This window comes from Notechis scutatus, chromosome 9 (assembly GCF_049901735.1).
Source record: "Notechis scutatus isolate UNSWTSFEM ecotype Mainland chromosome 9, rNotScu1.2, whole genome shotgun sequence".
Classification (NCBI taxonomy): Eukaryota; Metazoa; Chordata; class Lepidosauria; order Squamata; family Elapidae; genus Notechis; species Notechis scutatus.
In genome coordinates, this window is record NC_142017.1 from 10,014,427 (window position 1) to 10,042,078 (window position 27,652).

General features: G+C 40.0%; 1 protein-coding gene across 1 annotated transcript; it reads left to right on the forward strand.

Annotated features, from left to right (window-relative positions):
* On the forward strand, positions 1 to 27,301 carry TDRD12 (tudor domain containing 12). The gene is made up of 32 exons (XM_087971530.1): positions 1 to 144; positions 230 to 388; positions 1,106 to 1,242; positions 1,686 to 1,805; positions 2,160 to 2,215; positions 3,857 to 3,942; positions 4,444 to 4,624; positions 4,869 to 4,886; positions 5,739 to 5,821; positions 6,781 to 6,854; positions 7,763 to 7,834; positions 9,043 to 9,100; positions 9,406 to 9,513; positions 10,727 to 10,909; positions 11,510 to 11,666; positions 12,556 to 12,683; positions 13,352 to 13,543; positions 14,357 to 14,485; positions 14,744 to 14,861; positions 16,373 to 16,512; positions 16,791 to 17,011; positions 17,860 to 17,959; positions 18,643 to 18,830; positions 19,736 to 19,946; positions 20,363 to 20,455; positions 21,495 to 21,664; positions 24,086 to 24,270; positions 24,779 to 24,833; positions 25,723 to 25,836; positions 25,920 to 26,073; positions 26,160 to 26,226; positions 26,813 to 27,301. The coding sequence occupies exons 1-32, from the start codon at positions 121 to 123 to the stop codon at positions 26,926 to 26,928; spliced, it is 3,897 nt and encodes a 1,298-aa protein (XP_087827656.1). The 5' UTR covers positions 1 to 120; the 3' UTR covers positions 26,929 to 27,301.
* The last annotated feature ends 351 nt before the right edge of the window (positions 27,302 to 27,652 follow it).

Genomic DNA, 27,652 nt, shown 5'->3' on the forward strand with positions numbered 1-27,652 from the left:
CTTCAAAATCACTTCAGGAATATTTTCATATGGAGTTTGATGGATGATCTGTTGCATTTTTAGAGGTGCAGATAAAGCTTGCAATTCTCCTTAAATGAAAAAAATCATTGGAGGAAAAAAATGATTGAAGTCATAATACTGAAGGTATCGTGATTAACTTTCTGTATATTAAAATACATTTGGGGCGATGTGAACGTATTTTAATATGGGTTTCATTATACTTATTTAGATTGAAAATCCAGATTGCTTTTGGGTCTACATAATAGGAGGCAGAAAAATTGTAGTCAATGAAATGGAATATGAAACACTTCAGACTGAAATGAATCAATTCTATAACAAACATTATCGATGTGTGGATGCCAAGCCTTGTGCACTGGAAGAGGGACAGGTGATTTTAATCTGATTTGTTTGGCTATATCTGGGAGAAAAACGAAACTTCCTTCCTTCCTATTTGTTGTTTATATGTTTAAAGATAGCAAACCTTCTAAAATACTTAAATGCAGTGCATTCATAATAATAATAATAAATATTAGACAATTCTGGAATCTTTCATCATAGCAATGGCTTAGTGAGGTGGTAAGGTAAGGGTTAAGAAAGCTTTTCTGATGGTGAGAGAAAGAGAATATTAAAAGGTTATACTTGTTAATATTAGGACACAAGATTTGCTTTTTATGACAGTGATGAAAATACATCGTACTGTCTTTTAATCTTGGATAGAAAACATGGAAATAGGCACATCTTTTGCAAAATCCATATGCTAGATAATATTTAAATAATTGATTTTGGCATGAAAGCCAGCTGAGTGACTGGGCCACTCATGTTCCCTGAACCCATGATCAGGTCCTACGACAAGCCAGTAGATACATTTCTGTTGCAACCAATGGTTCAATGCTTGCAGACACTGCATTTGTGGAAAAATACTAGGAAGAAGAAAATGTAAATAAGTAATTTAAATATCTATTGAAGAATGCCTGAAAAAAACATAGAAATCTCTGATTCTTGTCTGATATGTATTCTATCACACATGTATTTACTCTGCCAATTATCTGTTATCAAACAAACAACATAGATTGTATAACATTAAACATTCATATACCTTTCTTAGGTTTGTGCTGTTTACTGTGAGGAACTGAAATCTTGGTGCAGAGCTGTTGTTAATTCAATCATATCATACACGGATTATTACATTGCAGAATGTTTCCTTGTGGACTATGCCAAAACTATTCCTGTGAACACTGAAAAGTATGTGTTTATAATCTGTAAAGTCATTCAGTAAAGGATTGGACCAAGAATTGAAACATTTTGTCATAATGTTACCTGTCTGCCCAATCATATGGGCAATGGCCCTGCTGTGTTGGTTTGATCCAACTGATACGTTAGTATAAGACTATAGGCATAGCTGGACATTTTTGGATTCATTCAAAGCCTAGGATTCGTTTAGAAAATTTGGGTTGACTGGTTAGTAAATTTAAAAACTGAGAACAGAAATAGATTTGTCATAAGGTTCTGAAGAATATAAGTTTATGCTCATTTTCAGGTCACTTTACTGGTTTTGCCTGTAAAGCAACAGCACTTTCCTGTAAATAGAAGTTATTATAATCTGAAGTTTGAACACTAAATCTACTGGTATGAAAATTATTGGTAGAAATTTGTAATTGTGTGTTGTGAAACCTATTTTCTTTCAGGATCTGTGTGGTCGTAAAATCATTTGTGAGGCTGCCTTATAGAGCTACAAAGTTTAGGTTGTACTGTGTCAAACCAGTAACACTACGTGTCAACTATTACAATGACAATTCTGAGATAGTGTAAGTATGGCTGCTGAGAGATGAGGTTAAATATTCTAAGAAAAACCTTCCACTAACTTCAGAGAGGATCTTTTCTGCATAACTGTTAGGTGACTTTGAGCCAGTCCCTCTCTCTCAGTCAAATTCTCCCCACAGAGTGGTAGTTGTGGGGAAAATAGAAGGAAATGTATTACTGCCTTGACTTGTTTATAAAAGTAATAAAGGTGGGATGAAAATAAATCAGTAAAAATAACTTTATAGTCAACTTATTGTTTTATACCTGCTTGTACAAATTCCATTTGCCGGATTTTTGTATGTTTCCTTTTATTTTGCTGCAGTGTAATACATTAAAAAGCTTCTTGTGTTTCTTTCTAGGCCTGCTAACAAATGGGATATTGCAGCAATCCAGTACTTCCAAAACCTCCTGAATGGTAAAAAAAAAAACTAGAATAACCTCTTACATAATTTCAGTTTTTTGACAAGCCTATTTTATAAAATTTTCATAAAATAATGGACTTAGGAGACTTATATTTAAATTGAGAGTTGTATAGAATTCATCTTAGCAGCAACGCACATTCTTCTTTTTAACTGTAAACAAGCAAATGTCCCAAAGATGTTTTTTTTTTTTTTCAAGAGGCAGCTGGACTTCTGGTTTTCTTTTAAGATGTTTCACTTCTGATCCAAGAACCTTCTTCAGCTCTGAAGAAGCTTCTTGGACGGGGAAGCGAAACATCTTCAAATAAAAACCAAAAAGTCCAGTTGCCTCTTGGAAAAAAAAAAAGCACATGTATACATTTTGGACACAATTTATCTCATAAACTTCCTCCCCCCTTCCCTTCGGTCCCCATGACCTACAACCATTGTAAAATACAGGTAGTGCTTGACTTACAGCAGTTCATTTAGTAAACTGTTCAAAGTTACAACAGCACTGAAAAATGTGACAATACCATTTTTTACAGTGATGACCTTTGCAGCGCCCCCATGATCATGTGATCAAAATTCAGACACTTGGCGACTGGCTCGTATTGATGGCTGTTGCTGTGTCCCAAGGTCATGTGATTTCCTTTTGTATCCTTCTGACTGTCATGCCCTTGTTGGAGTCCAATTCTGAGGGGGAGATTGAGCAGCTGACAGGGAGTGGGAGTGTGGATCCGGTGGCTGTGGAAGAAACGGGGGAAGGGCTATCCCCTCTTCATCCTAGGGCATGCAGGGAGGAACGGAGAAGGGAGCAACATGGCTTACAGGAGAGAAAAAGGCCCTGATCCCCTTCATGGGCTGCAGCTAGGAAGACTGTTTAAAAGGGCAAACTGCGTATGGCAAAGTTGCTGGAAGCAAAGTGTGTATTATCTTTGTCAAGTCTGGGTTTTGGCGTCCTTCCCAATCATGGGTGCTGCATTATCTTTTGGAAGTCTGCAATTTATCATCCCGGCCTGTCGTGTTAAGTACTTCAGCGTGGTTTGTATTGGTTTTTTTTATTTCTAATTATCTTTACTTTGGATTCGGATTGCATTTCTTCCTTTCATAGACTGTTTTTGGAAAAGTTTGATCTCCAGACGAGGATAACTGAACATTGGGGGCCAAGTTGGAGGCATTAAAGGGAATTTATCTACTTTGGTGATTTTGTTATTATTGTGCCACGCCCCCGGTCCTCGCATTGACGAGCAAAGTCAATGGGGAAGCCAGATTCACTTACCAACTGGGTTACTAACTTATCAACTGCAGTGAATCATTTAACAACTCTGGCAAGAAAGGTCATAAAATGGGGCAAAACCCACTTAACAACAGAGATTTTGGGCTCAATTCTAGTCATAAGTCAAGGACTGCCTGTACATGCAGGTTGCCAAGTACCCAAAATACGATCAGTGACCCGGGGACGGCGTGTCTGTCATAACTTCAAGGACCAGTCATAAGACACTTGTTTCAATGCCATCATAACTACAAATGGTCGTTAACGAGAGGTCGGTTGCAAGTTGAGAACTGCTTGTGCTTTGGTCAATATCCAGTATAAAGAATTGATATTAAAACAAAAACTTACTGCTATGGTAATCTAATAAGCCTCATTTTAATCATAGAAGCCACTCAAGTGGAGGCCAAGATATGTGCTGTTGAAGAGGATAATTTTGCTGTCTATCTTTATGTCACAATAAAAGGTGAAAAGGTAATATTTACAAATTACATACAGTCTTTTAAATTGAGTGTTGGCTTCCTGGCCATGTTAATCCTGTGCAGGGAGTAGTAAACAATATCCTCTTCTATGCAGTGCTTATAGTTAGGGTTGTGCTGCAGTGTTTGAATAGAATTATATGACTTATTGCTCTGAATTGAGATCTAACAATGTATTTCAAAATTCTACATACAAAGACCCACAGCTGCAGCTGTCAAAATAACTAGAGCACATATGGAATGGAATGGACCTTGGAGGTCTTCTAGTCCAGCCCCCTGCTCATTTAATATAGTTTAGATTAAATATTGCAGTGCTGTTTTCTGCTGCTCTTAATGTGATATTTTTATTTTGACAAAATTCCTTAAACACCAGAAATGCCTCGTTACTTAACTATGTCACATTAATCATTTCTAATATATAAGCATAAAAACTCTCGTGTATTTTAATGTATCCGCCTCTTTAACCTTCACATGCAAAACACTGCTTTTGTCACAGGTGTGTGTGAACGATGCTCTTGTTGCAAAGAACTATGCTTGCTATGAACTTGAGAAAACAAACCAGAAACGAGATTCAGAAGGTGCCAAATCTCGTTCAGAGGAGAAGAATCCTGTAAGGCTGCTGTGGCCAATGTTACTACGAGAATCTAAGGTTTCTGAGATGGGCAAGTATGAGATATATGAGCTGCGGTAGCGCAATGGTTAGAGTGCAGTCCTGCAGGCTACTTCTGCTGACTGCCGGCTGCCTGCAATTTGGCAGTTCGAATCTCACCACTCAAGGTTGACTCAGCCTTCCATCCTTCCAAGGTGGGTAAAATGAGGACCCAGATTGTTGGGGGGCAAGAGGCTGACTCTGTAAACCGCTTAGAGAGGGCTGTACAAGCACTGTAAAGCGATATATAAGTCCAAGTGCTATTGCTGAACCCGTCCCTCAAGGAATAGGTGATAGCAGCCGGCATACTGCTGGAATACACTCTGCCTGCACACTACAGCAGGATTGCCCAACTGCCAGGAATGGCTAGCAGGCTATTCCAATGTTCTGTGATTAGAATGCAGTAGTAGGGGTGAAATTGGCAGGGCAATGAGACCTGGAGGTGTTGGAGGCACAAGCACTGTGCCTTTCAGGGCTGAAGGAGCTGCAGAAAACTGGGAGAAAGTGGATGATTCTTCCTGGCTGCAGAGTTGTTGGAAAAAAAAAAAAAAGCAAGACACAGAAAGATAAATGACAGCTGCTTGGAGTCGTCCTATAACCTACCCTAGAGCAAGGATGTCCAACTCGAGGCCCAGGGCTGAATCCACCCTGCCGGGTGCTTAAATGTGGCCTGTGGGACGGGCCTGGAAATAACAAAGGACCGACCCGCGGTGCCTCTGGCAGCCAAAACGGGGGGCACACAGCTGCTCCACGGCCTGTTTTGGCCAGCAGCATGCTGCAGGAGGCGTCGGTCTCGTCTTCCCTCCCCCCGCACCCCGGCACTAAAGTATCTGCCATGAATTATTCCCAATCAAAAAGAGAGGAGAAACAAAGGGGCACACTTTGGTTCGTTGCACACTGAATTCGACCAATGTTTACCACTACACCAAAACTGGGAGTTCTAGAGTGCGCTGTGTTCTCTATTTTGTATTGTTTTTACCTGTGGTAGCCCACCCAGAGTCACTACATGAGATGGGTTTTTATACTCATGAAAATTGTACTTTATTTTAATTTTCTTTTTTTATTATTTTATTTCCAGGACATGGCCTTTAGAAGATGCATTTTAACATTTTAGTAAAAAGTCACTTGCACATTTCTTTTAGGTGCTGCTCCTGTTTGTGATAATTCTGAGATAGCAGAGTTCACACATTTCCCAGAAATTAACTTACATAAACCAAAACAGCCTGTAAGTACTAAATGCATCCTTTTTGCCTTCTTGGTTTTCAAATGTCAAGCATTGCTGAACTGTTAAAACATCCAAAACCTGGGGAAAAGCTCCATTCAATTTTCGAATGGTTTATTCTAAATATCACACTACTAACTAGAGCATACAAAACATTTGCTAGACCAATACTCGAATACAGCTTATCAGTCTGGAACCCACATTACGTATCTGATATTAACACACTTGAGAAAGTCCAGAAATATTTCACAAGAAGAGTTCTCCGCTCCTCTACTCGTTACAGAATACCTTATGCCACCAGACTTGAAATTCTAGACCTAGAAAACCTTGAATTACGCTGCCTCCAGTCCGATCTAAATATAGTATATAAAATCATACATTGCAATGTCCTACCTGCAAATGAATACTTCAGCTTCAATCATAACAATACAAGAGCACATAGTAGACACAAACTCAAGGTTAACCGCACCAAACTTGAGTGCAGGAAATACGACTTCAGCAACAGAGTGGTCAATGTTTGGAATACTCTACCTGACTATCTGCTTTCTTCCCCAAACCCCAAAAACTTTAACCTTAGACTGTCTACTATTGACCTCACCCCCTTCCTAAGAGGCCTGTAGGGGGCGTGCATAAGCGCACCAACGTGCCTACCATCCCTGTCCTATTGTTTTTTCTTATAAGTATCTATCTCATGTATTCAAAACTATATTTATTCTTATACCTGTATCTTGTAAGCAATTGACAAATCAAGTCAAATGTAAAAATGTAAAATGTAAAAATAAACGTTTACAGATTATGCAAAAGATGATAGCGCATATCTAGTATTTAGCTGCTTTTAAGAAATATGATACCAGGTATCTTGCTTTCTATTCTGTAGTGAAATGCATTGTTACAAACGTAGACATGATCCTTTTTGTAGAGTCCTGAATAAAAATGTGAGATTTCTTTATTTGCCTGCTTAGGATGTAGTGGTGCCTGTTTCCCCTTTGAAGCAAGGAATAACTTTTTCTGTACCATCAGGCATGCAAACAGTCAGGTATATTTTAAATGTTTGTATTTCATTTCTGTTTCATTAGTGGTAAGATACTATTTTCTTTTTTTAAAAAACCAGAAAATTGTTGGTTGATATTATAAAGTAAAATTAATATTTAAATTTAAGCTGACTTAAATTGACTTACCCCACCCCGCCCCCTAACCCCCCCCCCCGGCCCCCCCCCCCCCCTCCGCCCTAAGAGACTGAGGGATGTTTTAAAATACCCCCCCCCCCCCCCCCCGCCGCTCCCCCCCCCCCCCCCCCCCCCCCCCCCCCCCCCCCCCCCCCCCCCCCCCCCCCCCCCCCCCCCCCCCCCCCCCCCCCCCCCCCCCCCCCCCCCCCCCCCCCCCCCCCCCCCTTATCTATGTTTTTGTTCAACAGAATATTGATCAAATTCATCTTAATAGCTCACTTCTTATGTATCTTATTCCCAGTTTTGAGATGGGCAATTAATATTCTCAAGGGGCCACATGAGTTCCCGGTCTGCTGTGGAGGGCTGTGGGGGTACACTCACCCAGAAGGCCATGCTTCAACCGAAATGGTGGTGGGTGGCTGAGCCCATATCCCCTCACACACTGTCTGCTACTGCCATCTGAGGCTGCTCCAGGATTTGGCTTATAATTTCCAATTGCCCTCACATGGTCCAGGAAGCCAAATGGTCAGCAGCCGTAAAATACCCAGGTCTGTTTCTATTTGCATTTTTCATAATTAGCTGGAATCTACACACACACACACAAAAAAAAAACCCATGTGAGCAGAGGACACATTCCCATTTCTCCCCATGCTGTTTTTCAGGGAGAATAAGAATCCCAGAATTTAGAAAAATTCCTGATACGTGTGTGCAATCTCTCAGCAGTTATGTTTACAGATATTACTAAGATTTTTTCTCAAACCATTGTGCTTCATTTTAGCAACTTGCCTAAGTCAAGTACCAAAATACAGGAAAGGGAGAATGATCTCTACAAGAACAACCTTGGGGTGAAGTAAGCTTTTTCTCATCATGACAACCAGTATTTATGAAGTCCAAGCAATTAATATGTTTTGTATGAAGAACAGGCAGGTGCATTTACACCTCTTCCTTGAAATAGGTTTGAGTCTGCGTGTTCCAGGAAAGGACACTGCTGGTACTGCATCTCTTTCAAAAATGAAGGTGGCTTCTTGTTATAAACTCAGAGCCTCTGATTTGAGCTGGCCTTAATATTTAGCTGAAAAGTGTGATTACCAGTAATTTGTAATTTTCCTGCAGCAGCACAATCTTGACCATGATGATATATGCTTCAAAAAATTTGAGCTCCCTGCCTGGATTTCAGAAAAGCAATGTCTTGTGCTCAACTACTCTTAGAAAAAAGCAACCCTTTTCTCTGAATTAGTACTTGGAGAGGCTCAGAAAACAACTAAAAGGCATTTAATTGCTTCTTGAGCCTTTCCAAAATCAAAGTGAAGTGGTGAACTTTATCCAGGAAAAGAATGGAAAGCTTTCCAGTTTAAAAAAAAACATGCTTGTTATTGGTGAGTTGATCAGTACCTTTGTTAATTATATTTTTAGATATTAAACTATTGGAAAAGTATGTACTGAACTGGAGTATTGGGGTTAATCCTCAAGCCATGGGGTGATCCATGTCCTGTTTATTTCAGACACCATATATAGTTGCTAAACAGCAGTTCATTTCCTACCATGATGGAATAAAACTTTTTAATATAAGGAATTAAATGTGGTAAACAAAAAGAAAAGTTACATTGTAGGGTTCTGGAGAGCTTCTGCACAGGAGAAAATTTCCTGTATGCCTAATTACACTTGGTTAAATTAAGTGTTCTATTCTGTTCTATTTCTTGCAAGCAATATCAAACCATTGCTTTTCTTTTCCAGGATGTTGTGTTTTTAACAGCTGAATAAGTCTTTCTTTATAACATCTATCATTAGTTTAAATTAAGAAACATTCTAATTTGGGATTTGGATTGCTGAGACTTGGGGCCAAAATTTGTTAAGTGAATGAACCAGCAAATACAACCCAAAACAGCAAGAAGTTGTATATTATTATTACATTTATTGTCAGAGTACAACATGTGTACAATGAGATTGGCTGATCCTCCCTTATATTTGACCCTCAACTGTTTGTAAAGCTTAGAAAAACAAAGGCTGAATGAATGAACTTTTAATGGATACTTAAAAAATCAACTTGTGTGTTTTCAGGCTTCTACAGTTTTTAAACCCTGATCCTCTGAAAATTGCCACTGATCAAGAAACTGAGGTAATTCAAGAAACAAGTTAACTTTTAATGTTTTAATTTGTGTGAATGTTTTTCTGAAAGGAGAAATGTTTTAACGTTTCATGTTTTAATGAAGGCATAAGAAACTGAATCTTCAGATTTGCACTGTCTTAGAAGTTTCTTGGATATTACAGGATCCAATTAACTTGGGACATGTCTTTATTTTTGGGGTGTTTTTGTTTATTTTGTAAAAAAGAAATAAACAAGGTAGAAAACACTTGTGTCAAGTTGAACACTCAAAAAAATTATGTGTGGCCTTTTAGCCTTTCGTTGGTGTTTATTTTTAGGAGCTGAAGCTGAATATCACCACTACATGTCTTCCTGTTGTGCTGAGTAATAAAATTGAACCATGTTCATCTCTAGAAACCGCACCACTGTTTCCAGCTTTAAAAAAGGTAGTATTTACAATCTTCAATAGGATATAATTTACCATATTGCAGAAAAGCATATTGGTGATGCCTTGATCAAATTCCTTAAATAGTAATGACTATACATCACTCTGAACAAAAGCATTTTAATAATCCTTCATGGTTATTTTATTTTATTTTTTTGCAACATTCAGCATAGTGATATTAGCAGTTAACAACAATTAATAGCCCATGCTTCTGGGACTACCAAAGCCGTCCCAGGTTCGTTTAGCAAAATTATTTCCATTTTGGTGGTGGCGTATCAGAAAAGGGAGGAAGGGCATTGTATAGTTTTATTTAATGACAGTTTAATCTTGATCCCTTCAATAGTTGAGCCCTTCAAATTTTGGGGTTCTGTAATCTCCCATGATTTGAAATGGACACCTAACTTAGAAGCATCATTAAAAAGGCAGCAACAGAAAATAATGTTCTTCCTGTGTCAACTTAGGCAGTTCAACCTGCCCAAGGAACGGTCCAGTTCTACAGAGAAAGTATTGAGTCTGTCAGTTATACTCCAAGAACCTTCTGGTTTGGTACAGCAGCGAACAGGATAGGTACAGACTGCCAAAAAAAGAAAAGAAATTGCTACCAGACTGCCTTCCATTGAGGACCTGTACATTTCACGAGCCAGAAAGAGGGCTGAGAAAATATCTACAGTCCAGTGGTGACATTCAATCACCTTGCACCATCTTGGGAGAGGTGGTAGGGACAATTTGAATCGGTTGTCCCCACCCACACCCACCCACCTTCTTCCTTTTAGAGACTGAGTCCCACCAAGCCACGGCCACAGAGCCGGTGGGGAAAAATTTTGAATTTCACTCCTGCTACAGACCCCTCAAATTCTGGATATAAATTGTTTCAACTCCTCCCCTCAGGGAAGGCCAAAACAATTAGACACAGGGACAGTTTTTTCCCTTGTGCCATGACTGCTGAATACCTAATCCTCATGGTATTGTTCAACGTCTAAGTATGTTTACCAGTGTTGTATGACTGTAGTATTATCCTTCCCGTCTTCTCTACTACCCCCTCTTATTATATAATCATTATGATTGTTATTACTCTGTTGCTTTGCAAGTACATTGAGAGCTTCCGCACAGGAGAAAATTTCCTGTATGCCTAATTGGTTAAATTAAGTGTTCTATTCTGTTTTATTTCTTGCAAGCAATATCTAACCAACTATTCTTTGTTCCTTTTCTGAAAGGAGCTTTTAAGAAAGCAATTCCAAGGACCTAATCATGTACAGTCTTACTCCTGGCCTGCAATAGCACGTGGATATGATTCGCTTATTATCTCTTCTGAAAGTAACCCACTTTCATATCTTCTGCCAATCATTACATTTTTGCAGTCAAGAAATTGCTACATATCGTTATCAGCTAGACAAGGTGTAAGTGGAACGTTCAATTAATACTTCACAATTCCCTTAACTACTGGCAAGTACTTAAAATGGGCTACAGTGAGGTTATTATTGTTCCTAGTTCTCCTGTTGCATTTTTTAACATGTTTTTTTAATGAAATTCTTTGCATAGAAGGAAAAATGATTTTGGAAAGATGGCAGTGATTTAAAGATAGCAATAATAAAACATGCAGTGGTACTCAAACGTATTGTAAAATACCATTTTATAATAACTTGGTAAGGCCACACTTGTAATACTGCATTCAGTTTTGGTTGCCAAGATGTAAAAAGGATGTTGAGACTAGAAAGAGTGCAGAGAAGAGCAACAGTGATTATTAAGGGATTGGAAACTAAAACATGAACAGTTGCAGGAACTGGATATGTCTAGTTTGATGAAAAGAAGGACTAGGGGAGACATGATAGCAGTGTTCCAATATCTGAGGGGCTGCCACAAAGAAGAGGGAGTCAAGCTATTCTGTTCTTAAAAATGTTTGGGTCTCTGCACAAGTTTGTATTGTTTGTAATGGCTTTTTTAAGAAGTATGATCTACATATTTCTGATTCATCTCTGTATAATGTTTTGTATATGTAGCCAGTAGCATTAGTCATATGCCCTGGCCAGAAGAGAGCAGAACTGGTATTTGAGCACCTGAAAATGTACAGCCATTGCTCCAGGCCTCTCCACCCAATGTTGCTTGTTCTGGGAATGAAAAAGGAAGAAATCAAGAGTGTAAGAATTCCAAGAGGATGTAAGCAAAACTTGATTAATTGTATTGCCCACGGGAAGGAATGAGCAGATAAAGGCACAACAAAAATGTAAAGGGAACCCTAAGCATGTGGCATAGAATTTTAGAATAATGCTGCTGCCTCTTAAAACATTTTAACTGTAACTACAGGCAGTCCTCGACTTACAACAGTTCATTGAGTGACCATTTGGTTACAACGTCACTGAATAAAGTGGCTTACAACCGTTTTCCACGCTTACGACCATTGCAGCATCCCCAAGGTCATATGATCAGAGTTTAGCAATTGATTCATATTTATGACGATAAGAGCGCCTCGGGGTCGTGTGATTCCCCTTTGCGACCTGACAACCAAAGTTGGGGAAGCCAGATTCACTTAACAACCGTGTTATTAACTTAACAGCCGCCGGTGATTCACTTAACTGTGGCAAGGAAAAGTAAAATTAGGCAAAACTCACTCAACAACTGTCTGGCTTAGAAACAGAAATGTTGGCCTCCATTGTAGTCATAAGTTGAGGGTTACCTCAAATGAAAGCTTTCTTTGTTTCAGGTAACGAGGTTTGTAAAAGACATAACTCTAAGCCCTAAAGCAGGGGTGTCCAACCTTGGCAACTTTAAGACTTGTGGACTTCAACTCCCAGAATTCCTCAGCCAGCAAAGCTGGCTGAGGAATTCTGGGAGTTGAAGTCCACAAGTCTTAAAGTTGCCAAGGTTGGACACCCCTGCCCTAAAGCATAACAAATTACCTCAGAATTCCCCTTTTCCTCCAGGCTAGAGTGCCCTTCAGAGGTACAGCTAGTGTCAGTGTATTTGAACAGTTAAGTTAATAATGTTTTATTTCCACTTTCGAACCCAATGAGCTCGTTTCAGTGATGCCTTCCTTTTCATTTGACAGGTGAAATCGTGGTAACAACCCCACCTATCTTTTTGCGGCTGCTCGAGCATCATAGTTTACTCTTCCTTAGGTTGTGTCATCTGGTGTTGGATGAAGTTGATGTATTGTTCTCTGATGCCAAGGAGCAGGTGAGTTTGTGCTTGGAAGCACTTTTTGGCCTCTGATGAAGGAATAATAGCACTTAGACTTATATACCACTTCACAGTGCTTTACAGCCCTCTCTAAGAAGTTTTTACAGAGTCAGCATAATTGCCCCCAACAATCTGGGTCCTTATTTTACCTACCTCGGAAGGACGGAAGGCTGAGTCAACCTGGAGCCTGGTGAGATTCAAACTGCCAAAGTGCAGGCAGCTGGCAGTCAGCAGAAGTAGCCTGCAGTACTGCACTCTAACCACTATGTCACCATAGCTCTTAATTGGAAGAAAAGATTTTTTTCCCTTCTGCCAAAAAATAAAAATCAGCTGTACTTTTATATTGTTCCCTATAAATAAAACATTTCATTGGGATGCAGAGAGCTTGAACTTGATTTAATGGAATGGAAAGAAAAACAGAACAAGTAAATATCTAACAATACGTATACCAAAATCCCAGTTCATTTCAAAAGAGCAGCTAGTAAGAAGTTGCTTTCTTGTCCCATCATTTCCATTCATAATCTCCTGAATAGCAATTCTCTATTGTAAAGGCAGAAGATAATTATGAAACGGTGAAAATTATGGGAAAAAAAGGCTGAAAAACTAATTTTGTTGTACGAGGTGCAATGACAAAGTATAAACGAAACTTTAATCCCTGTTTACAGACACTTACTATCTTACAATACTACAAATCTAACCTGAGCGTTGAAGAAAAGGAGTTTGTGCCGCAGCAGATTGTTGCTGTTGGAAACCACTGGGACAAAAATATAGAAGTTTTAACAAAAGAATTCATGAATGATCCATATATTGTAATCACCTCCATGGGAGAAGCTGCCATATATGGGAAAGTGCAACAGGTAAAAGGTTTTTTTACATATCTCTTGTCTATATAATAGCGGGTTTGGATTTGGCGAAGGCACCAAATGAGATAGCTCTTAGTAGGTAAAAGCATAAAAAGTAAATCATAAAAATTGTCAGATTTCTGTGCTGCTCAGCTCGTGGCATATAAGAGTGTCCAGGTGGTAAAAGATTCCTCTGTGCAAAAAATAATGTGTTATGGCATCTCTAGAATTCAGTACAGGTAGTCCTTAGCTTACAGCAGTTCATTTAGTGACTGTTCAAAGTTACAGCGGCACTGAAAACAGTGACTTACGACTGTTTTTCACACTTAATGGCCGTTGCAGCATCTCCAAGATCATGTGATCAAAATTCAGAGGCTCAGCAACTGATTCCTATTTAGGACGGGGGTCATGTGATCATCTTCTGCCACAATTTGGGGAAGCCAAATTCTTTTTAACAACCGTGATCCTAACTTAACTGCAGCGATTCACTTAACGGCCATGGCAAGAAAAGTCGTAAAATGGAGCAACATTCACTTGAGAAATGTTTCACTTGGCAGTAGAAAATTTAGGCCCAATTGCAGTTGTAAGTCAAGGACTACCTACTTTGTTCACTCAGATCAAAGGATCAAACTGAGTGTCAGCTGGACCATTGGGGATTTCTATCTTTTGGTCCTTGACTGTGTATAAAAAAACATGATTGTGGATTCTGCCTAAGAAAATAATCCTGATGGGGTTAGGTTTGCATCTCTAAATCACTTGCCAAAAGGCTTTTTTTTAAAATGAGGAACTATTTACATTCTAACACATTTGAGTAACATGTAATTTCAGGTTGTGCAGCTCTGCCTTGAGTGTGACCGGATCTCTACTTTACTTCAAACGTTAGATTTTACCCCTACAGATGCTCAGAAGACGCTGATTTTTACAAGTTGTGTGGAAGAAAGAGACATGGTATACAAGGTATCTCCTTCCCTAAAACTTGCCACGGTTGGATGCCCCTGTGTTAGAACCTGCATTTAAACAAAGCTAAGAAAGGATGTGAGGCATGGTTTGTTCAGGGCATCGTAATAGAAAACTAAGCAATAATGGATGGACTCGGATCCAAATAAATGAATCACATTATATGACTCAGTTATTTTCTATCGACCAAGCTTTTAACAAAAATTCTCTTATATTGCATATTATATAACTTGATTGCATCCTCATTTTTATGATCAGGCGGTAGAGAGCATTTCAATCTTTTGCTTGAAAATGAACCCGGGAATTGGATTTCATTCTGATTATATTGTAGAGCAGTGGAACAAAACAATCAGCCCTGGAACCCATGTTGTATTGGGTAAGTATCTTCTCTAGGCTCTTTCTCCAAAACCAATTGACTCTTTAGTTCTCTACTTATGGTTTTATAGTCTAACTTATAAAGCATTTTTCAATTTTGGATTAAGACCGGCGTCAATTCTGTTGTGATCAGCTATAATGATGGCCTCATTAATCCTTAGGGTAGGAGTTAATCCTATAATGAAAAACAAGAGATGGAATTACCGTATATGCCGGCGTATAAGACGACCCGGCGTATAAGACGACCCCCAACATTTCCACTCAAAATATAGTTTGTTATATACTCGCCCCTCTTCCGCACGCCTTCCACTTTTGCACTTTTTTTTTTGAGGCACTTTTGCGCACCATGGAACGAATCCCGTGAAGCCGAAAGGAGCAGCAGCCTTCTCCCAGCTCCCAAGGAACGAGGCTCGCACCGCCCGAGCTCCGCTGAGGTATCTGGCTGGGGCTGTCAGGAGTTGTTACCGCTGGCGCGGCTCTGCGCGGCTCCAGTCCCGCTGCCTCGGGAAGGGAAAGGCAAAAAGGAAGAGCCGCAAAACCTTTCCCTTCCCGAGGCAATGCGGGACTGGAGCCGCGGAGCCGCGCCAGCGGTAACAACTCCTGACAGCCCCAGCCGGATACCTCAGCGGAGCTCGGGCGGTGCGAGCCTCGCTTCCTTGGGAGCTGGGAGAAGGCTGGCTGCTCCTTTCGGCTTCACGGGATTCGCTTCCACGGTGCGCAAAGTGCCTCAGCCGCGGGCAGCCGCAGTGCTTCCCAATTACTATTTGTCGGCGTATAAGACGACCCGGCATATAAGACGACCCCCAATTGGAGGCATCTTTTCAGGGCAAAAAGTCGTCTTATACGCCGGCAAATACGGTAGTAAGAACAGTATTTATTCTCGATGCTTCTATTAACCCATCTTGTCTACCTGCTCCAGGTGGTTATTTTCTGCCTATAAAGGATGTGGTTTGCCTTATTTGTAAGCTTCCTCCCAAGTAACTAATTAGTAGTCTGAAAGCGATATGCAGGAACATTCCTTTAATTTAAGAATCAGCAGATGAGTCTTTATGTTAGAACTAAGCTTACAGAATCCTGGGGGGTTTGTGCCAGTGGTGAGATTCAGAAAATTTTACTCCTAGTTCTGTGGGCGTGGTGTGGCTTGGTGGGTGTGGCAGGGGAAGGATACTGAAAATCTCCATTCCCTCCCCACCCCACGAACCTGCTTTTCAGCTCCGTTCTCCTGTGCAGGGCAACCAAAGAAGACCCAGCCGATCAACCGGGACTCAATGGGAGGCAGAGAATTAATGGAGGCAGGGCCAGTCAGAGGTGGCGTTTGCCGGTTCACTGAACTACTCAAAATTTCCACTACCGGTTCTCCAGAACTGGTCAGAACCTGCTGAATACCACCTCTGGTTTGTGCTGATTATAAAGTGAGCTAGATGTATCTAGAAATACGGATTTTCTTTCCAGTTTTTGACAGCACGTAAAAAGAGGCTTTTGCATTATGGACCTTCTGATTTTTGTTTCCAGTTTTAACCGATGACTGCACAGCAGCTGTAAAATTTACAGACGCAACCCGTGTCATTCATTTCAGCTTTCCACCAACTCCAAGAATCTTTGGTGCCCGCTTACATGGCCTGTCTGCCAACTTCCAAAATTCAGTAGAAAAGGTCTGAGTAAATCCTAATAAATTGTCTGCATGAAATACAGTTTTGCAATTTCAAATGGAAAAGCTCTCACTGGGTCTCTTTTCTCTCTAATACACTCCAGTGGCCATTGAGCCTCTCGCTCTACCAAAAACTCTACTTATTAATTCCTTCCTCCTCCCCACCCCCCCCCAAAAAAAAAAAAAAGATTTTGAATTTATGCCTGGAATTTTCTGTCCAACTCACAATGTAATACTTCTCTTCTTCTGTTCTTCTGACATTTTTCTTCCCTCCGTGCAAAGAGTCCATCACTGGGAAAAGAAGAGAGCAAAGCCAAATCCATCTTGCTGTTGACAGAGAAAAATGCCTGCCATGCAGTTGGAGTGTTGAATTATTTGGAACGGGCAGAAGCTTTCGTCCCCCCTGACTTGTACAACTTTACCAGGGGAGTGTTGGAAGCCAAAGAGGAAAAGAGAAGCGGGCAGCCGTTTTGTTCTTCCGTTAAGGCCTATGGAATATGCAAGTAAGGAAATGCCAAGGCCATTTTATTGTTATGGAGATTCTCGGCCATCCAAGTCATGGTTGTCCCAAAGCTGCTTTTTCGAAAGGCAACTGGACTTTGTTTTCCTTGAAGACATTTCGCTTCTCATCCAAGAAGCTTCTTTCTTCAGTTCAGCTTCCTGCATGAGAACCAAAACCTCTTCAAGGCAAAAGAAAGCCCAGTTGCCTTTTGAAAAGCACCTTTGGGCCAAGGCCATTAGTTTCAGCAGTTGTTTACCTTGTTCTCCTGCTATAAGGGGATAACTTAGCAAAACATGCAGACAGCAGTCTAATGGCAGCAGTTTGGGAGAATTTTTCTGGCTGCTGATACATCATATTATCCTCTGATGAGGTGAAACACCCGATCTATTCAAGTAGCAGAGGAAGGAAGTGTAAAATCTGGCTTTTTATCAAAACAACTTGTTAAGGAATGGAGAACAGCAGCATCAAATCATGGATTTGCCGCAGCAACTTCTGAGCCTTAGGCAAGGCTCCATGCAAAACATTGTGTTGTATCACTGCGATGCAGCCTTTTGCTTGATTCCTTTAGTGAACTGTTCACATGCAGGGACACCCTCTGTGGCTCTCACCTGGGATTCACAGAACCTTTGATTTATCACCCATAGCAATCTGTGGTGCTCCAGTGACACGTTTGTAAACTCTTGTTTTGTGGACGTTTCTTCCCCCGTGTTCTCCATGCAAGCTGTGATGGTATCGATTCCTTTTCCGCAACTGCTTGCTTTGTTCTGTGGTTCCAAACAGTGCGATATTTTGGAATTGCTACCCTAATATTCTTTTGTTGTTTAACCCTGTCTCCTTACGATCATACAGAAATAAAAAACGCTGCCCAGATCGCCATCGCATTAACCTTCAAATTGATGTGCCCTCAAAAGTAGCTGACGAAGCTCTGCAAACAGGTGGAATTATAACAGTGAGTCTACAAAACACCTTCGGTTTCTAAATCGGTTCAGACTGGGATGCTTGTTCCAACTTTCTCACAGAAAACACTTTTCCTGCTGTCTCCTCTTGATCCTACCATACCTCTCTCTGCAACTGGATGTCACCTCAACTGCACGATGCCTTACATTATTTTAGAACAGGGGTCCCCAACCACCGGTCCCCAGACCGGGACCGGTCCGTGGATCATTTTTTTATCGGGCCGAAAAGCTTGGGCGCCGCCATCTTGTTTCAACGGCGCTTCCGGGTTTTCGGTTGGAAAGCGGTGTTTGGGTGCTCACGCCTTAGTTTCGTCGAACGGGGGGGGGCGGCTTCGAACGAAGAGCCGTCCCAATGGCGGTGGAGTCTCATGTTACTCAGGTACCGGTCCGTGGAAGAATAAATAATCGTGAAACCGGTCCCTGGTTCAAAAAAGGTTGGGGGCCGCTGTTTTAGAAGATCTTGGCAGAATTGCTTCAGTTTCCTATTCTTTGTGTGCTAGCTTCCCCCCCTCCCCTCCCAAAAAAGGCTCATACAAGAAAGAGAATGGGGAGAAAACAGTTAAAACAGATGCATTTTTAATGGACATTTACAGTAAATCTAATTACTGGTAGAAATCTTCCTTTGTTGACTTCCGGGAAATATGCAGTGCTTTTTACGTGTGTTTTCTATTTTCAGATACTGCCTCTTTTTATTGTGGATGCCACAAACTACTTAGGCCGTGTGGTAGGGAAATGGGGTAATCTCTACGCAGCTCTTGAAACAGAGATGAAGGACTATTATCAGGAATCTAGCAATTGTACCCCAGTGGACAAAGTGGAGAAGCTGGCAATGTATGGACTGCGGGAAGAAAATTCTTTCCACAGGTAGGATACTCGGAGCATTGTAGAAATAAATTAATTTAGCCATTGTTAAGCAGGGCAGTCATAAAGCACAGTGCCAAAGGACCGCACCACATGGCAAGAGCAGTCCCAGCTGCCCCCCATAACTTCAAAATGTGATGAGGGTTAAGGGGTGCAGGATGAGGAGTGCACAGTTGTGGGGGGATGCCAGAGGCTGCGAGAGGGCAGGGCAGAGACAATGCAGTTGCAGGCTGCAGAGAGAAAGCAGGAGCAACTTACCAGAGCAATTTGCAATTTGCAAATGGGATCATGCGACTTCAGCTTCCCTGCAATGTCACAACTGCGAGCAGAGCGCCCAGATTCCAATTCTAGGGGTGCAGCAATGGCTGGAACATCAACAACCAAATGTACCTCCATTTTTTTTTACCACTATCACAATTTCCACAATGGCCACTAAATGAATGGACACAATCAGAGGATTATCTGTGTAATGACTGGTATAGTGGTGGTCTAAATCAGAAATGGAAGCAGACAGTGCTGTTTCTCCGAATGGCACCGTGCCCATGGATTCACTCTTGGGGTCTGCCTTGATTACTACTAGGGCAACGAATAGGACCATAAGTAGGGGGATAGCCAGGTTCCTTGTGGGCTATAGAAAACTCTCACCCTTAAAGTTATCTCCCCAAACAGGATTGTTTGAGCAGCAGAATGTTTTTTTTTAATTTGTTTATTCATGAGCAGCAGAATCTTAAGGGGCCAAAAGATGATTGCAGGTTGTAAACATAGGGAATGTGAACTGAATGCGTAGTTCTATTTGTTGCGCTGAATCATACACTCTGGTAAGGTTGTACACGTACATAAAAGGCCAATTTGTACATTTTTTTAATAGTTGGAAATTCCTGGTGTCTTTCCCCTGCATTCTCTTAAAGGGTCCAAGTGCTAGACGTGGAACAAAAAGAAGAGCCCAGTGCGTTTTACAACGTTGACATCAAGTACATAGATGAAGGCAGAATTGGCTATGTTCAAAATCATCACTTGCTTAGTTTACCGGAACAATTTCAAGCGTTGCCTCCTCAGGCTGTGGAATTCATAGTTTGTAGGGTTAAACCCATTGATAATGAAGCAGAATGGCATCCAAAAGTAAGTTGACAAAATTTGGAGTTGGTTTGATTTAGTTTTTGATCTTTGCAAACAGTGAATACTTTTTTTCTTACTAATCCCAAATGTAATCTTTTCCAGATGTTTTGATGAACTATCACACTAAATGGTGCCTAGTGCCCGATTTTAAACAAGAAGCAGCCAATTTGGTTCTCTTCCCCCCATCCGCCTTGGTTTTAGTTTTAATTCTTTCATTGTGCCAAACAATGACTGGGATACACTGAATTCCTTAAGAGTTAATTAATATATTTAATAGGCACCTGTTCATATAATTGCTTGCCCTGTGGCTACACTACACTACTGCAGTAAGCTTCTGTTAAAGAGAATGCTGTTTAGTCATTGAAAAGGAACATTGTCTGTTTTCTGAAGATTGCCTTTGTTTCTTGTTTTTTTGTTAGGTATCCAGATGCATTAATGACAAAATCAGAGGAAAACCACATGAAGCCAAAGTAGCTCTTGTCCTGGGAAATACAATTTGGGTAGATCCGGTGGTATGTAATGCAGAATTCAACTGTTCCTTATTTCCTTTCTTTGAAAATGCAGGTAGTCCTCAAGTTATGACCACCGTTGAGCCCCAAATTTATGTTGCTAAGTGAAACGTTTGTTAAGTGAAGGTTGTCCCGTTGTACGACTTTTCTTGCCGCATTTGTTCAATGAATCACTGCCATTGTCACTTTTTTCAGTGCCATTGTAACTTTGAACAGTCGCTAAATGAACTGCTGTAAGTCAAGGGCTACCTGCAATAGATGTAGCCCTTGACTTAAGACCACAGTTGGGGCCAGAACTTCCATTGCTAAGCTATCGGTTATCAAGCAAGCCACGCCTGATTTTTACAGCCTTTTTTTTTTTTTTGGCCACGTGGAAGTGAACCACTGCAGTTGTTGTTGAGTGAATCACGTGGTGGTTAAGCAACTCCATCTTCTCCCATCGACTAGGCTTGTCGGAAGACAGCTGGGAAGGTCATAAATGGCAATCACGTGACTCTGGAATGTTGTAAATATGGGCTGGTTGCCAAGCATACCCTAATTTCGATCACATGGCCATGGGGGGGGGGGAGGAATGCTACAGTAATTATAAGTGCAAGGATTGGTTGTAAGTCATTTTTATCACTTGTGCTGTAACTTTAAACAGTCACTTAATGAATGGTAAGTCAACTCCCCGTTTTGAGAGTTTTCCCAGGTTTTGAAATGAGAGTGAACAGGTAGTTTCTTCTGGGTAATAGATATGATCAGTAGCTTGTAATTCTAATTTTCAACAACAAAAATGCTTTCTTTTTGTATTTTATTTTTTTTACATTATTGAAACTTAAATCTTAGAACCAAGAGAAGGACAGTAAGATCTGGCTCGGTCTAGGAATGTCCAAAATTTAAAATGCAGTCTCTGTAGATACTCATCTTCTAAGAGAACGAATAAAACAATAAAAGGATGAGATTGTGGCCATAAGTAGGACCAAGCAATAATTTGGAGCCTCAAAGAATAAGCCTGCAAAAAAAAAAAAGTCCCTTGTTTGTTTGTTATTTTAAATTCTAGATTCGAGTCACTAAACTTCAAGACCTGAAAACTTCAATCAACGAATATAATATTCGCTCTGAAATCCTATCTACTGGATTGGGAGTGGACAATCCTGAGCATATACAGGAACTTGAGAAATTATTTAATGAGGCTGAAATACCCCATGAGAAAAAAGAGAAGCCTGCATTGTAAGATATATTTTATGGATAATTACTGGGTGCGTGCACTAAAACTGGATGGTGGCTGTTCAGAATCATGTTGCGATCATACTAGTTAAAGAACTACATTGGTATATAGTTTCACGCCCTATAATATGGTTGTGGGAGGTAAGGATAAAATTCATGAGGTTAAGCTGGATATTTATAGCTCTGATATGTGTTGATCTGTCTCTGTTTCAGGAAATAAGTAGTCCCTTGAATGCATGGTTGACATTAGGTTACTCCAGACGCCAAGGAGTAAGGATAGGGCACTCCCCCAGTTCTGCAAATACAGCCATGGGTTTCCTACCTACCACCCACTGTTGGTGGCCGGGCGTAATAACAAGCACAGTCCTTATGTAAAGAACACATCAAAAGACATTTTTATTTTATAAGAGATTAATAGGTCAAGAACCCCGATAGCTTTAAAACTTTAGAAATGATAGCTTTAGACTTGAAAGCATCCTTTCTTTGTTCTTCTGTTTCAGAGACTTTAATTATTTGCTCATATTATAGGGAGTCGTTTAATTAAAGTCACTGCTTTGAGGTAGTTTGTGAAATCTCAGTGTCTTCTCCCCTGTGTTGCTCTTAGACTTTTCATATCACTTCATAAAGAGGAGAGCAACACTTCTTTTGAGCACACAAATGAAGGCGTGGTGGGCCCAAATCAAGGAAGAGAAAATGCCTCTTGTGTGTATTTTCAGGAGACCTTCTCCTGCGAATCATCCTGCCTCCCTTCTCAGGGCACAGGTGATCATGGTTGGAAGCTCCACATTTCCATTTTCCTGCCAGAAAGCTCCATTCCTGTCTACAAACTTCCACAAAAATTTAAACCTTGCTACCCACTAGGGGGTGGCAAAGAACTAAGAATAAAGCTCTTCTCTTTCCAACTGGCTAGAGAATGGCTTTCTAGCGAAATGTTTTTGTCCTTATTAGATAAAAGTATTTCAATGTTTGCACATTCTTTTTTTAAAAAAATAAAAGAGGTATTGTTAAACATTACAGCTGATCAGCTGGAGAAAGGGTAAAAATGCTTCTATTAAAAAAACGATATGTGTTAGGATCTTTTTCCTTCCTAAATTTCAGAAGAGGAGAGCACGTACTTTTGCTGGACAAAATATCTCGATATATGATCAATAGTGTGATCTTAAGAAACATGGCATGCGTTGCCCTGAAATACTGGATAAAAGCGCAGCAGCTGATAATGTTAAATCCATGGCAAAACAAAGAATTTGTGTATTTGCGCTAAGCAAGGCAGTGGTTAAGTGAGTTGGGCCTCCATTTACGGAATTTTGCCACAATGAAGCGAATCGCTGTGTTGTTAAGTGAATCACAGGACCATTAAGTCAATCTGGCTTCCCCCATTGACTTGGCTTGTCGAAAGACAGCTGGGAAGGTTACAAACGGTGAGATCACAAGGCCAGAGGACAGTGCAACAGTCATAAATACACGCCAGGTGCCAAACACCTGAGTTTGGATCACGTGTCCATGGGGATGGTGCAATGGCCATAAGTGTAAAAATTGGTCATAAGTCACTTCTTTCAGTGCTATTGTAACATCGAAGGTCACTAAACGGATGGTTGTAAGTTGAGAACTACCTGTATTCTAATGGCTTAATGCTTGTTTTGACTGAAGGTTTCTCCTAAGACTGAAGCCCAGGTAGGTTCAGATTTTTCTGGGAGATTCTTCTCAATTTTTGAGTCTTGCTGGGTGACTATAATAGATCTCCCGGGAATAGATAGACCTTTCAGTGTTTGTGCATTTCCCTTTTATTCTGGTATGTTTTTATGAATTACCAAAGAAAAACTACAGTGCATTTTGAGTGGTTGGCCTCCTTAATGTCTCTGGAAAAACCTACAGCCGATGGAAAGATTTTTGACAGGAGTCATAGTATGTGCTTCCTTTCATAGCACACTGGCTTCCCTGCCACCAAATTCTTGCAGTCAGACCACTTGACAGTATCTCTCTTTGAATATTTTATTAATGCATCAAAATACGAAATGCAAAGAAAAATTAAAAGAGGGAAAATAAAAGAGGGAAAGGGAAAGAAGTGTAGGAGAAAGGGGAAAAGGGAAGCATTGACTTCCAATTCCTTTTGGTTGCAGTAGAATAAAGTAGTAACATGAAACTCAACTTTCTACTTTTGTACTGGCCATTTCTATAACAACAAACCTGTCTAATCAGCAAAATCCAAGGCCATTTGAGAGCATCAACGTTGTAGCGTGTTTGTTTTTTTTCTCCTGTCGCTAGCAGCAAAATAGAAGACAGGTGCTTCTTTGGCATTAGCAAAAATAAAATAAAAGGATGTGAGAATTTTAAAACATATGCTGTTTGAAGCTAAATCTGTTTTCTCTTGGCTGAAAAACTCTGCTGATTCAACATTTCAGCCACGAAATTCTCTGTCCATTTCAGATTAAATCCCCCCACGGATGAAAGAAGTGAGGAGGCTGAACCTGTTGAGCAGAAAGTCTCAAATCCTGCAACTCTGAGCTCAGAGACCTCAAGCAAACAGCCCTTGCCCGTTGTACAGAAATCGCAGCACAGCCAAGATATCATCCATGATGGTTATTCTCAAGTGTCTTTAGAAAATCACTGTAGTAAGTACGATGTAGCAAATGAACGGGTGGAATAGAGTAAATACCCACAGGAGGAATTTTGTTCTGAGAAACAGGAAAGATAACAGAGTGTCCTGCTTGAGCAGAAGGTGGGACTAGAAGACCTCCGTGGTCCCTTCTAACTGTATTATTTTATGTTCTGTGAAAATTCTGATCCCTAATGATAAGACTGCAGAGGGTTAATTAAAATATGTATGCAAACTTTTCTCTCTCCCTCTCCTCTCTCTCTCTCTCTCTCTCTCTCTCTCTCTCTCCCCCCCCTCTCTCTGTCTGTGTATATATATGCATGCTTCAGCAATAATAGTGCTGATGGTTGCCATTTGAAATATACTGAGATATGGACTATTTTTCTTTTGTGAGATATCTTTACCTTGAAACCACTTTTCTAATTAATTTAAATGCAGTTGGAACATTGTGTTCAGTTTTACCCATTGAAATCTGGTAAAGAGAGATGCCATGCGAATTTAACTTGTTTTATTTCTTAAAGTAGATGAAACGGCGCAAAATAAGAACAACGAAGACATTCTGCAGATTTCAACTAAATGGTATCAACCTTTATTTGATGGGACTTATATACAGGCCTTAGTTCTATGAAGAAGGGTGGAGGGTAATGTTTTTCTTGCTCTCTCCTTGTCTATCCTGGGTTCAAAGGGCTGCTTTTAGAAGGCTCCTGGCAGATCTCCAACTGCAAAGTTTTAAAACTTCCCAGAGAAAGTCCAAAGTTAGGGTTGTTTGAGCAGTGGGTGAAAAATATCTAATTTGACACGTAAATCATGTACTCTTTTGAAGAACTAGAAGAGTTAGTTCTCTCTCTCTCTCTTTCTTTCTCTCTCTCTCTCTCACTCACTCACACACACACACACACACACACACACAAACTAACTGCAAATTCCCCAAAATTGATTTCCTTTTTTTTTTCTTCACTCATTATGCATATTGTTTTGTGGCTGCATGGCTTTGGATTCAAATAATGTTTATTTTTCCCACATGGGATTTCAAAAAAAAAAAAAAATCTTTTTTAACATTTTACTCTTCCAATTTCAATATGTAATTATTTTTTCCTTAAATGTTTTTTCCCTACTTGATAACACTGTATCTTTCAGGGCATATTTATTTTTAGTTTTATAATGTAAAGCTTGAACAGTTACATCTATCTGTGCAAAATGCAATTACATATCTAACTGGTAGGGTAAAGCAGTTCAACTGTTGGATTGGGGTCATGGCCAAGATCTCAGTCAATGAATAAATATTCGGCTTTTCAGTTGGATGCTTTGTTTTGCTGATTTTGGGGTGGGGCGGGACAGAAGAGACCAATTTGATTGAGATTATTCTGCTCATAAGCTAAGTTACTTCATGAGTATTGCATCTAACTTCGTATACGAGCAGCATTCATATTTGAAAACTCCACTTTAATGCACTGTTTTAACATTTCAGCTTCCACCCAACAATAAAATGGTTTGATAAGCAAGACGCTGTTGTTGTAAAGGTAAAATTGCAAAATATTAGTAATTACGACTGCAGGATTTTTGAACAGAGGATCGCTTTCAGGTAGATTGATTTGTATTGTCAAAATCTTTTCGAAGCACGGTTTTATCGCTTTTTGACAAACACATATTTTAACATTTGTGCAGCGCTTCGGCAAACGGCAAATTTTATTTGGCCAATATGGAGCTGCAGAGAAGCATCCTCAGAGAGAAATCAACGTGCGTCCTTAAGGGCGACGAGCCCACCATACTCCTTGTAAAAGTGAAGAAGGAACCTTGGTGCAACTTGCTAAAAGAGAAAGTGAGTTGTAAATAGTAAAAGAGAGAGAGAGAGATTGTTCCTAAAGCATTTGCATGGTGTAATGAGGCATTTAAATTTGCCAACAGAACCATCATGTATCGTTTGACTTTGATTACTTGGATGATAATGAGGAAAGAAGCCCATTCTGTATAGGTAAGCAGTTCATTGTTTTATGTGCAGTATCTTCACGTCTAAAGGGATGGGAAGCCCTTCTGTATTTTTTGCAAACTCTTCTGGGGAAGACAGGTATCCACATTTCATTTTACCACACTGGAGATGGAGATACAGGTAATCCTCAACTTACGCCCACAATTGAGCCCAAATTTCTGTTTGCTAAGCAAGACAGTGAAGTGAATATATCCCATTTTGCAACCTTTTTGCAACCAATCCAAATTTTGATCACATGACTACGGGGTGCTTTAAAGATCCTAAATATGAAAACCTGCCATAACTCGATTTTTTTCAGTGCCGTTGTAAGTTGAACGATCACTTAACAAAAGGTAAGTTGAGAATGGCCTGTAATTAGATCGGATAGGTCTCTTCCATGAGCCTCTGTATCTTGCCCATAGAAGTCAATCGAGTCACAGGCCAATTTATGCTTGCATAGCACTAATGCAGGGATCTGTTTGCAGATTATACTGTGTATTTCATGGTAAAGTTGGAAACTGGCTTATAAATGTATTCTTAAAAAGTCTGTATTCATACATTTGTATAACAACACTGTGATTTTCTCCATCAGCATCAAGTCCTAAGAAAGTGTATCAGATTCCTATAGGGGTGTGCGAAGAAGAAGAGGAGGAGGAAGAAGAATCTTCCAAAGACAGTGATTCAGAGAGTGATTTATCCTCTTGTTAATTATATCTTGGCCTTTAGTCTTTGATCCCCTACAAGGTTAAAGGATCTAAAATAGATAGTACAAAACCCCTTGCCTGTGCATCGGATGCCTTTTTCATAGTGATACAGTCTCAGCATTTTATTAAAAATGTTGACAATGGGACTTCTATGGGGTGCCACATTTGCTGTTTATTGACAGTTATAATTCTAAGCATGCTCGCTGCAAATGAATCTTAACAACTTTGAGTGAAATTTAATTTGATAAACAAGTTGATAATTACATCAAATTTAACAATTAGACCAGGACAGGTACAGTATTGAAAATTGCTTTTCAGTTGCAATTATACCAAAATACTTCACAAAGAAGCATGTTTGGTTTTTTGTTTTTTTTTTTGGTTTTTTTAAAAAAATACAATAAAATCTGAGTTTTGTGTTTTGTAATGCTATAAGGTGCTAACAGGATAGGCTGATCATTTATTGTAACTCGGTTCTTAAGGAATGTAAAATGGGTAATGCTAATTCAGTCTAGTTGCTATGATGAGATAATTTACCTTTACCTTTGTGAGAGGTAAAGCAGTAATATAACATTACAAACGAATAACTTTTGGTTCTTTTTTCACAATAGTTTCAAATACACAAAGTTTTGTATATTTGTTTCAGAAAATGTTCAGATACCTGGTTTTGCTTTGAAGTGTTTAGCTTTGTTGTGGCATTGCAATATATCAGCTGGGTCAACCAAAACATC